Source organism: Miscanthus floridulus, chromosome 17 (genome assembly GCF_019320115.1).
Source record: "Miscanthus floridulus cultivar M001 chromosome 17, ASM1932011v1, whole genome shotgun sequence".
Taxonomy (NCBI): Eukaryota; Viridiplantae; Streptophyta; class Magnoliopsida; order Poales; family Poaceae; genus Miscanthus; species Miscanthus floridulus.
This window is the reverse complement of record NC_089596.1, coordinates 96,514,054-96,530,899: the sequence shown is the minus strand read 5'-3', so window position 1 is coordinate 96,530,899 and position 16,846 is coordinate 96,514,054. Positions and strand designations below refer to the sequence as shown.

Here is a 16,846-nt window from a genome sequence, read left to right as displayed (position 1 = left end):
TGCCGGTGCCAAGCGGGTTCGCGTCAGGCCGAGCCTGACGCAGCGATGGTCGTCTGATGGATCACCGCCCCGCGCACCCGTGCCGGTGCCAAGCGGAAGCAGCCACCAATAACAGCACCACCACCGAGCGCGGGCGGGGGCGGGCCGGCGGCACCGAGCGGCCGTGACGGGACCCAGGTGCGGCCGCAGCGGACGACAGGGACGGTGCGCGGGGCCCCGGGGCGGCGACGCCCGCGCCTCCTCCCACCCGATCGATCGGACAGCCGCGTCAGCGCGCACTGTGCGGCTGCCGGCTGCCGGCTGCGGCCGTGCGCCCACGCACGCACGCGCATCACAAGAATATTACAACGTACCGCGTGCGGTTGCTCTTCGGCACTCAACAGTCAACAGCGATATGATGTCAGAGCCGGAGGTCAGTGATGGACGGAGCGAGATGCAAGAAGCCTGGAAGGTTGGAACAAAAAAAAAACGTGTCGCTTAAATTGCGTGCAGAAATTAGCATTTATCTGTAGAAGCGAGTACAGATATAATGAATCCTATTGAGCTTTTAAACTGTTATCGTTGAGCGATCAAAACCTCAGGTTGCTTTCTTTGATTAAGAACCTGAACTTCCGTCTGCAGTTTTTCAGAAGTTTTCTTTTGTCCACTTCTCGGGGAAAACTTATTCCGGATGAATGAATGAATGGACCCCCCGCGCATGATGCACGATCTGCTCCTGGTCGCTGTGAAAGCTGGCCGTCCAATGTAACCGGTTCCCTCCGTTCCAGGATAACAGGACTAGGTAGGCATCACTCACCGGTTCGTCAGTCACAGCACGATCACGCTTGTGACTGCAAAAGCACAATACAGCGTTCCAATCGCTACTCGCTTCATTATCCAGTCCAACTCGGCAGGCACCAAAAAGCCGGCGACCAAACGAAATGAAATTGCCCCCCGAAAAACATGGACCTCAGCCTCATAGTTTATTTATCCTCGCGGCACGGTCGGTTTGACTCAGCCGACGGCGACGCGCCGACGTGTCTCCGTCCACGTGTTCCGGGCTCCGGAAGGGATCGGACCCTCTCGCCCCTCTCGCCCGCGCCTTCTTCCTTTCCCTCGCGCCGCGGCGCCCGTACCGACTCCGACGGCTATAAATAACCGGCTCCCTTCCTCCGCAGCTCCGCTCCCCTCGTTTTCCCTCTGCGCATTTTCTCGCTTCCAGCTGCCTTCCAGGCAACGACGCCTCGCCCATTCCCCCGGGACCGATCCCCTCGAAACGGTCAAAGCCAAAAACCAACCGCGCGCGGCGGCGGCGGTAACGAGAACGAGACGCGCGCTGCCGCGCTAGCTGAATCAGGAGTGGTAGGAGGCAGGAGGAGAGTCGCCGGCGAGCAGCAATGCCTTACTGCGAGGTGGGCAGGTACGCGGACGGCGACAAGTGGGAGGGCGTCCGCCTCTTCTACCGCCGCTACGGCCGCGGCGTCACCAAGGTGCTCCTCATCATCGGTACGCACGCCGCCGATCTCTCCCGGGCCGAGGAGAAAGAGAACCCCGTTTCTTTTTCTCGTGTAGTATAGCAGTAAAAAAGATTACTTTTTGGTTTCCTCTTTCGGCTTTTCGCTGAGATGGGAAACGGTTTGTTTGGTGTTTGGTTTGGGTCGGAATCAAAGGATTGGCGGGGACGCACGACTCGTGGGGCCCGCAGATAAAGGGGCTGACCGGATCGCTGGAGCCCGCCGACGACGAGGCCGTGCGGCCGGACGAGGAGGCCGGCAGCGCGGCGGAGGCGGCCCCCGCGGAAGCGGACGAGGCCGGCGGCGGCGGCGATGGCATCGAGGTCTGCTGCTTCGACAACCGCGGCGTCGGCCACAGCTCCGTGCTCCCCAACAAATCCTTCTACTCGTGAGTATCCCCTCCTCCAACAGATCCGTATCCTCCCTGGCTCCCTCCCCGTCGTCGGTTCCAATGGTTGGAACGATTGGTGGGCCGTACCGTTCCGTAGATACCACAGGATTGCTTCCTCCCCTTGCGATCCAGAACGATCGGGGATCTGGTGGACGACAGCAGCTGCAGCCTGCATGTAGCTTTCGACGAGAAAAATTCCACATTTCACTCGCGTCCTGGCACAATAGCTTTCACGAGGAAATGAGTGATGGGGAAGAAAGATGGGGGGAATCATATCTTCCATCACGTTCACGCGCTCATGTGTAGGAAAAGTCAAAATGGGCGGTGGGTCTGATGAGTATTTGATTTGAAACGTGGTCTCTCATATCTGGCAGGACGGCAATCATGGCGATGGATGCCTTGGCCTTGATGGATCATTTGGGGTGGAAGAAAGCTCACGTTTTTGGCCACTCCATGGGTAAGTCATGTTTTTGTGCGTCTTTCAGTTTTGGGGTCCTGCTTTTCAAATGTGTGAGCTTTAGGCATTGACTCTGTTATCTCTGTGCAATCAGGTGCCATGATTGCTTGCAAGCTAGCGGCGATGGCGCCTCACAGGCTATGTTCGCTGGCATTGCTTAATGTCACTGGAGGTGGCTTTCAATGCTTCCCAAAGGTACTGGAATTTTGGTATTTTTTGGTACATATTTGTGGAACTGAATATGCTCAATGTTGCAAAATGCAAAGGAAATGCTACAAGAGGCACTGATTATAATTTTCATCTATTCGTGGCATGAGTTAAGTTTTTTCCCCTGCTTTTGTAGGTAGATGGGCAGATGCTATCTCTTGCATTCCGTTTCTTAAGGGCAAAAACTCCAGAGGAGAGAGCCCTCGTGGACTTGGAAACACATTATACGAAGGTAAGGAACTAATAAAGTAATAATGCATCCGTCATCATTCCCTGTTTGATGAAAAATTAGTTTTTATCTTTTCAGATTCACTTAATCACTGTTGATATGTTTGATTTAACAATGCAACTATGCAGGAGTACCTTGAGGAGACTGTTGGGTCGTGTACCAGAAGAATGATCCTCTATCAAGTGAGTGATATCACATTTCTGATGTTGCTTTGTAATACAGTCTGCTGACGATGATGTATCTTCTAGACTGGCATATGTGATATGTCATGTTTCTCTCATGTTGATTTGGGTATTCTGGATGACGTTGGTTGCTTTTACACATTGAAAACTTGTCTGCGTTATTTTCAGCTGTCCCATACCATTGGATTATGTGATTTTGGATAGGTCGTCTTTTGTTGTGAATTTGCTTCTATGGTGTGCATACCCTTTTAGAATACAAACATATTTGTATTTGTCCCATACCCTTGAATCGTGTGATTTTGACTTGGTCATCTTTTGTTGTGATTCTTCCTGAACAGTTCTTTTGTTGTGAATTTATGGTTTTGTGTTTTCCATACCCCACTTTATAATATAAAGATATTAGTAGGTATACACTAAAATGAAGACAACATACATGGAAGGTTCATCTGTACTGTGTTTGCTTTCAGGAATATGTGAAAGGCATATCGTCGACAGGGATGCAATCTAATTGTGGTTTTGAAGGGCAAGTCAATGCATGCTGGACTCACAATATGACTACTAAGGAACTAGATACAATACGATCTGCCGGTTTTCTAGTTTCAGTTATTCATGGAAGGTTAGTTTTGTTAACAGTGGATATTCTTGTTCGGAGAATAGTACACATCCATTTCATGTGGCTTACATTATAAAATTCAGGTACGATATCATTGCACAATTGTGCCATGCAAAACGTCTAGCAGAAAGGCTTCTTCCTGTTGCAAGAATGGTAGAACTTCATGGTGCACATCTAGTGAGCCATGAAAGACCAGATGAGGTAAAATGCGAACTCTCATAAAGCAGCAACGTGTGCTACTGAAATATTGAGTACATTGATGTGATTGATTGTTTTGCTTATTTGCTTTAACTGAAAACCCCCAAAATTGCTGACCAATGAAGGTAACATAAAAAACTGTGGCTCTCGGCAAGTTTCTCAAAATTGAGCTAGTTAACACTAAACTTTTCTCTAACCAATCTAGGAAGGAGCACTGAATGAGAAATTTCTGTTGCAACTTGTGCATATCTTCCAGAGTTGCTGAGAGAACTAAGATGACACCAGGCATCTCAGTTAGCTGAAAGCATCATTCATCACCTAAACCTAAACGTGCAACAGAATACCAGAGTTGCTGAGTGAACTAAGATGACACCAGACATCTCGGTTATCTGAAAGCATCATTCGTCACCTAAACGTGCAACAGAATACATGTTTTTTTTTCCTTTTTTTTGAAGAAAATACATGTTACTTTTGAAGGCAGCTGTTCTCCATTACTAGGTTTAGCACGGAAAAGCAGAACAGAATACATGTTACTTTTGAAGGAAGCTGTTCTCCATTACTAGGTTTAGCATGGAAAAACGGAATTAAAGGATCCAGTAGGTTGCCAAAAGTTATAATGAAATCGTGTTGCCTCAAGTATCTAGGTATGTGGCTTACTGGCTTATCACATGCTCAAGCATGTTGCACATCTAGAGAACCATGAAAGACAAGACTAGACGAGGTAAAGTGCGGGACTCTGATAAAACAGCAAAATGTGCCACTGAAATACTAGGAAGGACATTGATATGATTGATTTCTTAAACTGTTGCATAGTGGTGGAAAATTCCATAATTCCTGGCCAACAAAGATAACATCAAAAGCTGTGGCTGTCTGCAAGGTTCTTGAGAAATTTGAGCTTTCTAATACTCAACTTTTGTCTACCAAACTGGGCAGTAGGATTGAGTGAGAAAAATCTGTTGCACTTCTTCATATATTTTTTCCTGAGTGAACTAAGATGACATCAGACCTTGCAGTTATCTGAAAGCATCATTCATCCCAACCAAATGTGCAACATAATACGATACTTTTGAAGATAACTGTTCTCCATTACTATGTCTAGCAGAGAAACATAATTATAGGATCCAATAGATTACCAAAAGTTGTATTTGAAATCAAGTTGTCTTAAGTACCGAGGCATGTGGCTTAGCATGAACTCGGCATAATAGTTTGTACTAACCAAGCAAACATGACATTTGTTTCTAGGAAATTTCCAAGCAGTGCAGCGGAGTTGCAAACTGAATTAGTTGTAGTGAATATGTAGACTTCGCCAAGTCTGGGTTCAACTGCTTTATCATATCAATCATCTATTAAATATGTATACTTCATCAATATAGCAAGCAACTCTCATACCTGTTTGTTTTAAACACCATAAATATGTATGCCTTCACATACTCAAGTTATGGATAATTAGGAGAATATTTGGACAGTAATAAACACACTAAAAGGACTTTAAGATAAAACACACTAAAAGGACTTTAAGAAACACTGAAACAATTGACCGAGCATATTATATCTTTATAGGAGATAAGTTGAGAGCAAACCAACCAGGGTGCCGTGCCATTGGCATGGTTATCTTCTCCGTGGCTCTTTTTTTATAAAAAAAGAAAAATCATCTCATTGAGCTTTCTGATGTTTCCTTTTCTCGCTTGTTCACAGTTTACATGAAAAGCACAGTAGGAACTCATGTAACCTTCTATAAATTCCAGGTGAACAATGCACTTATGGATTTGATAAAGGCCACCAAATCTGCGATGAAACCTGAAGAGTGGTCAGCCCAGCCTGAGAACACATCGGGTAAGCTTAAGAAGACTAAACACCTCCGATTTCTCTTCAAGGCTAATTGTTCTGGAGCAAATCTCTTACGCTGCATCCTCATCAGAAACCGAGGCACTCATTTCTGCGAGACCCATTACTGTGACGATGCAAACAGATGAAGGTGCAAATGCCGCCGTAACAGTCTATAACTTGCTTGGCAAGCTGCAACTAAGCTTTCTTTATCTCATAGGGGTGATAGTCATGGGGTTTGAGCACATGAGGAACATTGTAAGGGTAATGAAGCCAGTAAGGGTTGCAGCAATTGAGTCATAAGGTAAAAGGATATCCATTTTGCTCGCCTGCAATACCAGAGAAACAAAGTCTCTGTCCTGTGGCTTTGCACTTACTGAACTTCCTCTGATTCTGCAGAACCAAAGGCATGTAAATTATTCTTGAGACCTTGTGGGAGTCGAGATGATACTTTCACTTCTCCCCAATACCTGGAGATGATGATTTTAGAGTAGCATCTCCAACACATGTGAAACTCGGCCTGCTTCTAGTAGCAGAATAATACGACACAGAAACACTGAAAAAAATAGTGCGCACCTGGACAGAAGTGTCTAGGGCACGGTTGATGTATGTACGGATGTACCTGTAAGAGTATCTGGTACTTGCTGCTTCTATTTCACGGCCACATGCTGCGCTGGTGCTGTCCACCATGGCACCATGCTCCTGTATCATACCGAGATTTCAAATCGATTCTTTGTTGCTTATTTCCGTGTGGTACGGTTTCTCTGGACATCTCTTTCCTGCAAGAAAAGGCATACAAAGAGATCAATGCGAGAGTGCAGATGCTGCAATACATTTTCGCATATACTCTAATAGCGTAAAACTGAAAAGAGAACGAGAATGGCAGCCACAGAACTGGATTTCACAACGTATAACTGTATAAGTGCGCTGTGAAGCAATACCAGGGCCAGTGCGCCGGCGTCGATGACGATGACACCATTTGCCTCTTCCTGTCTTCCAGCGGCGAAAACACTAACCTTTGTCCTGCTCGGCGCAGACCGGCTGTCCGGCGGCAAGGCCTTACACCATGTTGGTTCTATGCTTATAAGCCGGCTGATACCATTTTGTCATGAAAGAAAAATATTGTATCATGGCTCATAAGCCATGGCTGATAAGATCGAGCGAACATGATGCTAGCCTTTCTTCAGGACACGTTCACCGGAGAAACCCCTGAAATGTCGTGCCTTATCAGTTATCTCTGCTACCCCGCGGAACATCCAGTGCCACGTCTGATGTACTTATCTGATGGCTCAGTGCTCATCGGACGGTGTTTAAATCCAGAGAATAAAGTTGAGAGCTGTCACATCAGGTGTTATATTGAGGTGTTATATGAAAGTGTTCGGATAGTAATGAAAAAACAAATTACAGAAATTCTCAGTAATCCGCGAGACGAATTTATTAAGCACAGTTAATCCGTCATTAACACATGTTTACTGTGGTACCACATTATCAAATCATGAATTAATTAGGCTTAAAAAATTTGCCTCGTAAATTAGTCGTAGTTTGTGTAATTAGTTATTTTTTAGTCTATATTTAATACTCCATGTATGTGTCTAAACATCCGATATGATAGGAAGTAAACTTTAGAGAGAGAAACTAAACCAGGCCTGAGGATTAACTCGATGGCCAAATTGAGCTATACATTTCCCGAACCCGGCCGTCTTCCTTGTCCTGTTGTTATTTCATTCAGATCTCTCTTATGTGATCTCACCTGCATGAACCGAACTGTGTTTCCATGCTTGACCTGGTTAATAAGAGACGGCGGCCTCCCGTGCAAGGAAGGTGGTCGTGTGCATGCTTATGCTGATGAGTTGATCGAGCTGCTGCCCATGCGGCTTCCATTATACTATTTGCCAAGGTTCGTCCGACTCTGAATTCTGAATCAGAGTCCGCAACCGGCAAATTAAAAGGCAGCTTAGATGTTTTGGCGTCAGGCGACAAACATAACCAGACGAATAAAAGAATGGTAAAACCACGCGTAATAATTCAGTAATTGGCTGCATCATTTTTGTTTGGCGAACGATTGCATCATATCATGGTGTGCTGCAGACCTATCTAACGAGAGGATTTCATCAGAGGACCAAAGCACGAACACGAACACGAACACCATGCAACTCATCTCATAAAAAATATACTTGAATGAATTGATGCTCCACACACGAGACAGTAGTGCGGGGTACTAACCTTTGGTAAAATCATGGTTGACGGCTGCGCTGCCGCCTGCCGGTGCCCGGCGTCCGGCGACGACCCACGGGCCACGGTACTGCCGGTGTCGAGCAAGACACATGTGCCGACGTGGAGAGGAAGCAGGTGATGAAGAAGAAGAAGTCCCGTCCTCTACGCGCGCCGAGCAAGAGAATTGAGAATAGGTAGGTGAAGAAGAGAGGAGAGGAGGAGAAGGGTGGCCCGTGCCCGTGCGTGCGGTCCAAGGCAAAGGCGGAGCGCGAGAAAGCGGCGCAGCGACGGTAGATTCGCTCGTCCCGGCAAAATATTCGCGCGCGAGAGACGAATATTCCAACCAGCAACTCTGAATATGCCGTGAGCCTTTCGTTTTCTCCGCTACGGGCTACGGCCATCGGTATGGGCCTCAGCCCAACAACAAAATGGATCGTGTCCCGCTGGACCACGGTTGTAGATGGGCTGGACGTGGAAGTCTCTCGGCACCAGACACGGGCCCACGTCCACAGATCGGAGGAGAGAGCACTGACCTGTCTCCGTCTCTTGTCTCCAGCGACGGCGGCTGGCGAGGTACGCGAAGGCGAAGCGAAGGAGCGGAGGCAGAAGCAGAAGCGGCAGCCATGGCCGTGATGGAGAAGCTCAAGATCTTCGTTGTGAAGGAGCCTGTCGTCGCGGCCTCCTGCCTCATCGCCGGATTCGGTACGCGCCCTTCTTTCCCCTCTGCAAACCCTACTAGATGCGCGCGCGCCCTTGGGGCGTAGGGTCCCCTTGCTTTCGGTGTGGCTTGGCTTAGTTCTGGTTGACCCCGTGAGGGTAGGGCTGGGAAGGTAGGGCTTGTTTTAGGCTGGGGCTTTTCGGTGGCCTTCTCACTTGCTAGTTGCTACTACTACTCGTTAGATCCAGTATACCAAATCTCTAGCACTGATGCAGATTCAACTTTTCAGTAGCTCTGCCCCCATGGCCATTGAAACATGATTCAGCTATATTATAACTTTCAGGCTATACATTTCCCTGCTCAATACAAAGATTCTGCTGTTCCATTTCCCACCCAAGATACTTAACTGCAGTGCTAAGAAATCGATTTAGATTTGTCTAATTTTGACCAAGTTTATAGGAAAATATATTGACGTCTACAGTATCAAATAAATGCACTATCAAAATATATTTCATGGTGTATCTAATGAATTAATTTGATGTTTGTAAATATTTGTGCATTTTTCTACAGACTTAGTCAAAGCTAGAGAAGTTTGACTTAGGACAAAACTAAAATGACTTACAATTTGGAATGTTTTGAACGGAGGGAGTAGGAATACTCTTAAGTACAAAAAAAAAGTCGAGAAGCTTGCTGTAATTGAAGACAAAGTTGGACTACTCTCAATGTGACTAGTTTTCCCCCTTTATATTCACTATTTAAATGTCCATTTCTGGTTTGTCTGAAAATGTTCTATGTGAAATCCACTGTATTTTGTTTGCACAGATGAGCCCCATAGAGGTCTTATTTTCTCCCTCTGAAATATGGTTATGCTTAGTTTCTCATCTTCCTCAAAAATCGTGTTAAAAAGTGATTCCTTGCTTTGCTTGTAGAGGTAGACCGCATTAGGGTATGGGTTATGAACTTGAGTGGCATTTGAAAAGATTTGATTGCCAGCAAAGAGGTCTCTACCAATAACAAATTGAGATTGAAAATCAATATAGCCTGTAGATATTGGCCAATGCATACCAAAAAAAGTGTTGAGGCCACATGATATATGAACTCTGCTTTGTGGATCCATTCACTTGGATAGTACAAGGAATAGCTCTGTCAAGTTTACTTTTTACTTGTTGTCTGAATGGGTAATTATGCTTATTTCTGAGAATTCCGATTGCACCTAAAATTGTCCATGATTAAGAGAAACGTTTGGCTTTGTAGGCTAGAAAAGTTTGTGTGCATTAGTTGAATCTAACCTTTTTATAAAAAGGGCGTACCCCGTGCAGAGAGCTCCCGCTCTGTGCAGGGTCCGGGGAAGGGTATCAGTGGCAAGCCTTACCCTCGCCTGTGCAATGCGAGGAGACTGCGACTCGAACCCGGGACCTTCCGGTCATAGGCGGTAAGACTCTACCGCTTGCACCAGGCCCGCACTTCGAATCTAACCTTTTTATACCATTGTATATTCGTAATACCAATAGATTGCCTGAGTTTATCCTTCACAATCCCTTGCTATCAAGTTTGATTAAGTAATAGCATTTTCCTACCCTGAACATGCTGGTCATGAGATAGAGTGCATCTCAGGTCAACATTTTTGTGTGGCAACTGGATAAATTTTTGCTGCCAACCACTGTAGTTCAAATTTATGGAGCATCATAAGCACTAGGCACTCAGTTCTTGTCACATAGTTTCTACCTGGAAAGGGTCAGCTCAAAAGCGATGAGATTGAATGCACACTGTATGAACTGTATTTTAAATATCAAGCATATAAAATAGCAATTTAAGTAGTGGGCCTGCTATGGTCATGACTCATGACCCAAAATGTTCTTGTGCAATTTGACACTTTACAGTGATTAGTAGGGGACAAACGTATAGGAAGTGGTGTTGTGTGCGTTGACATTTCAGAAAGAAATAAGAGCATTTTTTATTCGTTTTGTGAACGCATTGCACAGGCGAGGGTAAGGCTTGCCACTGACACCCTTCCTCGGACCCCGCACAGAGCGGGAGCTCTCTGCACTGGGTACGCCCTTTTTTTTGTGAAGACACATTTGAACAAACTTGGTTCCTAAGTTTTTCTGACTTGCCTGCCTGAACCTTTGGAATTATCTATTGGGGAAAACTTAGCAACCTGCTGTTTGTCTTCCTTCTGCCAAATGATTTCAACTAACCTTATAATGTGCAATTTCAGGTCTCTTTCTTCCAGCAGTTGTCCGGCCAATCCTGGATTCATGGGAGACCGCAGAAAAAGTTCCTCCACCACCTCTAAATGATGTATGTGATTTCCCTCTTTTTGGGTTGTTTTATGTGCGCTATTTCAAGATCATATAAACGATAAACATTGCTTCCTTTCAATTTCTCATCATTTCCCAATTCAGAATGTTTATTTCCTTAGCAAATAAATTTCCTATTCATCTTCATTAGAAAAAAAAAGACTCCCTATTTGGTCACTTCATGCTAACCTGGCTAAAGAAGTCCCATAAAATGAGCTCTAAATGTTTTACTGGTGTCTCAGAGTAAATTGCCTGAGGGGCAAGGCTGCAAGGGCATCTGTTGGTACTTCATGTTGCATAATTGCATTCTTGTGTTGTCAACTCGAGCATTGTCATAAGTTAACTTGCCATTATTTTGATCTCATTCGTACAGTACAGTGAAGCCAAAGTGCTTCTTCCATCGGGTGGTTAGATGCTGTTATCATTCATGTGATTTAAAATGGTTGAGACAAGGATTAATCTTTTGTTATTTTGCAGGTGGTTGCAGGTGTCACCGGCAAGAAAAAGTAGTGAACTTGCATTGTTTTCTCGTCAATGTTGTCCCACATTTCTTCTCCATGTTTTCTGGCGACCAGAGTGGAAGGATCTCCCAGAGTCATGGTCTTCCACTCTAGATGGTGTCCGCGGAATAATCATTGTACCCGAATCACATATACTGCAATGTAACAGTTTTGGAACCCCCCCCCCCCCCCTAAAACAAAGGTTGATAGAATGTCATCAATACCTTTTGAACTGTGTTATTTCCTTTCATCAAGGATCTCCCAGAAGAGCCGTCTAGTTTTCTGATCTTTGCTGTGTCTACTCTCCGTGATGAGTGCTGGACCTGGCGCTTGCGCTTGTAGTCTTGTCTACACCGTGTGACGTTGACCTTGTCCAAGCCGTGTGACGTTGACCGCGCTTCTGGCTCCATGGTGCTTGAAACATCCTCAAATTTTCTACGAAGGGAAAATCCACTGAATGAATTATAATACGATGAAACCGATAGTTGATTCCATCATATTATCATATATTAGTCGATATCACTGTCATATATCATAAGATTACAAGATAAAATGTCTTACATCACTGAGGAACACACCTATTACAGAGTTAATCTAGCGAAAGTCTATCGAGTGAAGGCTCCTCCTTCACAGGCATTATCAGAGTTGGCGTAGTGCAACGTAGATTCCATCTCCGAACCAAACTTGAGCGTAGGCACGAGATCTTCTAATACTTCTAAAGTCAGCATATCTGAGAAGTAGGAAATCTGCACACCGCCAGATGTGTGCAGGCCGTGGTCAGCACTGATAAGCTTTAGTGGAAAAGATAAACAAGGGATCTGGCGATCTTAATATTTGGCTGTGGTTTGCATCCTTAGCGCATGAGAAGTATATAACATTAGTAATATAATAATAATAATATCCAATTTTTAACACATTCACCACCACACCATCCATATCCATCCGCCAACCATCCATCCCAAACCATCTCCACACCACATCTCATCTCACACACTCAGGTCGACAGGCCAACTCCCTCTCGGCCTTGTCTCAACGGCCCGTAGCCCCCAAGGCTCACGACCGGAAAATACCCCAACCCTGGAGGGAGGAAAGAAGGACTCATCTCCTATCTAGTTTAAGCGAAACCCAGGAAAGGTCCATAGCCGACAAGTCGGTATATGTATCGATCGATCAACCAAACACTCTGCAGAGGTTTTATATACCCACAAGATTAGCCATCCTTGGAATCTAGAATCTCCTAGGCAGAATTCCGCTCGCTTGCTAGCCTAGAACGATGCCACCCTACCTCTTAGCCCTGGAACATCCCAAGTCTAGTCTGGGATGGCTGATACTGTGAGTCGTAGACAGAGCCGGGGCCCTCCGGATGTCAAGAGCCAGGTCCACAAGGCCTCCTAAAGTCTCGAAAGGGTGTGGGGGAAACCGCGCGCCCCGTACCTCCTTGCACACGTTCGCCTAGCAGTAGTGGCATTGTTCTACCAAGTAGTCCGACCGTCCCACACCATATAGGGCGAGTGGGATGTAAAGGATTCCCGGTGAGTCTGAGTACTAGTAAGTCCTTAGGGATTGACCAAGCCAGAATGTCTTCATCAGGGTTTTCATTTTACGTGCCACCACAGCACCTCTACCCCGGGCTCCACCTCTCCGAGGTTCACACCCAAGGCCACCTCCAATTACCATTTACCCGCCACAGGTATTCCATATCCAAGTGCCCAGGTAGCACCACATGGCAAGACTCGCCCTAGGCTCATCGTTATTCCAGCTCGGTCGACACAACCCTCACTCTCCACGCACCCAAGACACACGCAGCACGCTCACACACCACCAAGTCCGGCACCCATAGCCAAACCCTTCCCAGGGGGTTCACCACCAGCATCACATCCCCAATATAATGCAAAGTAGAGTTAATAATAAGTATAGTGTTGTAATACGCAAGCAAGCAGGCAAGTAAGCATACATAAGCGAGCGAATGCGCAAAGCAGGGTGACGTGGTAGAGTGGGTTGCATCAGGGTAATAATGGCTCAGGTAGTAGCATGCATCAAAGTACTAGCAAAGGAATAATTATAAAGTGCTAGCAGTTCTAGATATTATGCAATGTCTAATAGGATTCTCTAAAAGAGGGTGCTGCCATGACACCTGCGATGTAGAGGTAGTAGTGGTACAATTCTCCATTCATTGGTGTTCTATTAGCGGGGTCACCTCCTCCTACGTTGACTCCATTCCGCAGTCCTTGTCGTCGTCCACGTTCTCTGGGTCCGATCGTCAGCTACTCTACGAAGCGACACGCCAGGCAAGAGAGCACTCAACACTCGAAAAGATGATGAGACATAGGAAATCCAATAACGCCATCAAGACAATAAGAGTTACACGGCTTAGCCCTCTCGGTGGTTGTCCAATTTCCTCGGGCCAAAGAAACACGAGTGGTGGTATGCTGAGCACAAGCTTAAGTCATGGCCAAGCCAGTATGGCTTTACGATAAACGGTTTAAGCTAGAGCTTATCTAGAGCAAACACCACAGCTCATGATCTTTCGATCCGATGTCATTGAATTGACAGGGATTGGAAGTCGGGCCCCAAGAAAGAAGAACAATGGGGTTCAGCTCTTATAGCCTTATCCCGCAAGTCACAATTGGACACGAGTAGCATACAAGAGCGATTAACACTATTGTGATTTGGCTCCAACGTACTTTGGCTTGCCCGTTATGGTAGAAAGCGGTAGTGCAAAGAGATTGGACATCAATGGTTCCCCTCGATCCAGACGACACAATAACATCGGGAGCCGAGAAGAGGGTCGCTCAACATGGCAAAAGATGCAGGGGTTAGCTAGGCACATCCATGTCATGTTCTCATGCACATCTTCGGAAAAGATGGTTTTAGACGGTCGATCGAGTCGACACGTATGGGTCCGAGGTACGACATAGACTATAGCTTTGCTAACTAAAAAGAGATAGTCCGGTCTTTGATCCAATTGCCATGGATGAGGCGGGATCGAACAGAGCGGGCTAATAGGGCAATAACAACAAAGAACAGAGGTCTGCTCCTTCCAACACACACGCCATGATAGAAGACAGGGCATCGAAAGGAGCGACTCACTAAAGAATACAAGTGCGCAAACCACTCATAGGGTACCCGACCTGGGTGCACTGGCACTAAGTCATCTCTCTAATTCATAACGGTGTGGTGGTCACCGCGAGAATCGAAGAAACACGATGGTCGAACGGGGTACAAGCACACAAGGGCTTGAGCACGAAGAAGCAAAGGAAAGAGAGAGGCATAGCTCCATGATCATGGTGAGGCGGACTCGTAGCCACAAGCTATACCAACATGTGTTGGCATCTATCGTTCCATGATTGTTATCTCCCAGGTCATCTCCCGTAGGACTTGGTCATGGAGGGCTCAAAGCGTGTGGGTGATATCCGCATCGAGGTTAGTATCGACATCGAATCCATCACGACCATGTTCTAGGGCCGAAGACAGGAGCTAATACTCATGGTACTATGAAGTCAGCTAAAAAGCGAGGGGTCGAGTTACACTCAGCATCATGATCATGGCGAGACGGATCCCGCGATCATAACGTCCGAATGAGGTACGATCCCTCAGCCAGCTCGAAGGCTCGGCACACAGGCAACAACACCAACAACCAGCGATAAGAACCAAACATGACTGAAAGACGCAACAACTCAACATGACTACGGAGTAGCACATTCCATAGCTGGGTGATAGATGAATTCCTGCAATGTTGAGAAAGTAGTGGTACGCATCTCTAAAAGTTGGGGTCATCCACCATCAGGGTCCATCACCTCTGGGTGCATTGTAGGATCCATCTTGAGCTCGAGTCGTTGCTTGGATGAGCGGCGGCGAGAGATGAATGGGGGCTAAACAGCTGCCTCGACCGCGGCACGCGTCTCATGGGCAAGCGGCTTTGGCTTCTAGGCTTCGATGGTGCGGCAACTTAGCAAGGCAGGGTCTGGGGCTAAGGCTGCTCGTGACGCGCGCGTCTGCGGCCAGGCGGAGGTGTGCGATGACTACGAGGCAGTGGCCAGGAGCTGTGAATCAACAAGGCGGGTGGCAAGGCAAAAGGCCTAGCCTTGACCATGATCCCTGGGCGACGGTGACAGGGCAACGTGCTCGTGCCAGTGGCTAGGTGGGTGGACTGTAAAGCAGCGGCCTAGCCGCTATCGTGTTGCGCGTGTGCGCTGTGGGTTTGGCGTTCTGTGTTCTTCCGCCGGCTAGGCGAGGTCTGGGGGTTCCTAGCGCTAAGCAGGATGACGGGGCTCAAGGGCACGGTGGGCAGAGCAGAGCTGAGTACCGCGGCGCGTGCGGAGGTGCCGGGTCATGGGCGTGTGCAAGGCTATGCCTTGGCCACGAGGGCGGCGAGGCAAGCACGGTATGGTGGCGCTGAGGTCGTGCGGTGGCCGTGGGTGGCTACCGGCGTGGATGCGCTGTGCATGTATGGCCCCGGTGGTGTTTGGCGCCTTCAGGGCGGGTGTCCATGTGTGTGTGGCTGTGCCTATGTAGGTGCGATAGTCCGTGGCCGGGGCGATCTCGCCCTCGCACCGTGGCTCGATCGGCATGCGGGGCGTAGGGGCGTCGCGGATACGTGGTGACCGGTTGTCGTGACACGATCAGAGCAGCGCGATGGCCGGACAAAGGAGAATGGCACGAAGGATGGGCAGGCAGGCGATGAAACAGGGGATGCTCATCGAGGGCTTGTTGGCGGAAGGTCACGTGGTGCAGGTCGAGCCTAGTGCAGGCAGCGCCGAGGTCGCGTCGATGCCGTACGCGCATGCTCATGATTCAGCGTAGGGCTTCGGCCGGTGACGAGGGGCTCCGAGGGGTCGTTTCGGCATGTAGGAAGTCATGTGGTGCGGGTGGCTCCGAGACGGCTTCGTGTCGTGGCCACGACGACTCCTGGTGTGGCTCAAGGAGATGGCGCGGGTAGGGAGGAAGCTCGCTGCATTTCGGTGGTTCGGGGTGCTACAGTCCGAGTGACGTAGGGAGAGGTTAACGTGGCGAAGGCTCTGTGTCACGGCGGTGGCGTGGTTGGTGCCGTCGCGACCTCAGGGTGGCAAGGCCATGGCGTTCTGGTAATGGGAATGGAGGCAGAGAGGAGACAGGAAGAAGCAGCGGCGGCTAGAAGGAGCTCTAGAGCGAGGCGGCGTCGGGGGTCTTTATAGCATGCCAGCTAGGGCTTCTAGGAGGTGCCATTCATCCTCGACGTCCGTGCCAGGGAGAGGGACATGCGGCGCAAATCACAGGCACCTGAGCCAAGGGCTCGGTCGGGATGCGGGTGCAGGGGCGCTGGCGTGCGAGCGGCGGCGGCGTCTGGAGGCCAGGGCGTGTGCACCCTAGGGTTGGAGTGGGGGCTTCGGCTACTAGCTAGGCTAGGCCAAAGGGAGCAGGGCCGCTGCCTCGGCTGGGCCAGTGGAGAGAGCAGGCCGTGCACGCGCATGGGCCGAAGGGGAGAAGCTGGGCCAGGCTAGGCTACTACGCCAGTTGGGCCAGGAGAAGGGGTGATGGGTTGGGCCTCTAGCGTGAGTGGAAGAGGCCGATTGGAAGGTGAGGTGGTCACGGGCTGAGGAG

General features: G+C 48.1%; 2 protein-coding genes and 1 long non-coding RNA gene across 5 annotated transcripts; 2 read left to right on the top strand and 1 right to left on the bottom strand.

The window, feature by feature from the left end:
- The first annotated feature begins 1,161 nt into the window (after nucleotides 1–1,161).
- Nucleotides 1,162–6,337, top strand: LOC136514929 (uncharacterized). Of its 3 annotated transcripts, XM_066508635.1 has the most exons (12): nucleotides 1,162–1,485; nucleotides 1,650–1,881; nucleotides 2,259–2,341; nucleotides 2,436–2,536; nucleotides 2,685–2,780; nucleotides 2,906–2,959; nucleotides 3,427–3,575; nucleotides 3,656–3,773; nucleotides 5,516–5,603; nucleotides 5,689–5,745; nucleotides 5,815–5,898; nucleotides 5,994–6,337. In XM_066508635.1, the coding sequence occupies exons 1-11, from the start codon at nucleotides 1,377–1,379 to the stop codon at nucleotides 5,895–5,897; spliced, it is 1,170 nt and encodes a 389-aa protein (XP_066364732.1). In that variant the 5' UTR covers nucleotides 1,162–1,376; the 3' UTR covers nucleotide 5,898; nucleotides 5,994–6,337. The 3 variants fall into 3 exon arrangements, with proteins under 3 accessions (XP_066364732.1, XP_066364733.1, XP_066364731.1); XM_066508636.1 differs by lacking the exon at nucleotides 5,689–5,745; XM_066508634.1 differs by having other exon boundaries at nucleotides 5,689–5,898.
- On the bottom strand, nucleotides 6,235–8,105 carry LOC136514933 (uncharacterized). The gene is made up of 3 exons (XR_010773893.1): nucleotides 7,818–8,105; nucleotides 6,536–6,930; nucleotides 6,235–6,373 (listed from the first exon to the last, which is right to left on the bottom strand). It is a non-coding gene; the product is annotated as an uncharacterized lncRNA (long non-coding RNA).
- Nucleotides 8,106–8,294: 189 nt separating this feature from the next.
- On the top strand, nucleotides 8,295–11,554 carry LOC136514932 (uncharacterized). Its single transcript, XM_066508638.1, has 4 exons — nucleotides 8,295–8,510; nucleotides 9,770–9,898; nucleotides 10,685–10,767; nucleotides 11,244–11,554. Exons 1-4 carry the CDS (start codon nucleotides 8,432–8,434, stop codon nucleotides 11,274–11,276), a joined length of 324 nt encoding a protein of 107 aa, XP_066364735.1. The 5' UTR covers nucleotides 8,295–8,431; the 3' UTR covers nucleotides 11,277–11,554.
- The last annotated feature ends 5,292 nt before the right edge of the window (nucleotides 11,555–16,846 follow it).

Coding starts and splice junctions, on each gene's coding strand:
- LOC136514929 (XM_066508634.1), top strand. CDS start 1,377: ATGCCTTACTGCGAGGTGGGCAGGTACGCGGACGGCGACAAGTGGGAG. Junction 2,781..2,905: donor TGGAAACACATTATACGAAG/GTAAGGAACTAA, acceptor GCAACTATGCAG/GAGTACCTTGAGGAGACTGT. Junction 3,774..5,515: donor GCCATGAAAGACCAGATGAG/GTAAAATGCGAA, acceptor TATAAATTCCAG/GTGAACAATGCACTTATGGA.
- LOC136514932 (XM_066508638.1), top strand. CDS start 8,432: ATGGCCGTGATGGAGAAGCTCAAGATCTTCGTTGTGAAGGAGCCTGTC. Junction 8,511..9,769: donor CTGCCTCATCGCCGGATTCG/GTACGCGCCCTT, acceptor TTTTATAAAAAG/GGCGTACCCCGTGCAGAGAG. Junction 10,768..11,243: donor CTCCACCACCTCTAAATGAT/GTATGTGATTTC, acceptor GTTATTTTGCAG/GTGGTTGCAGGTGTCACCGG.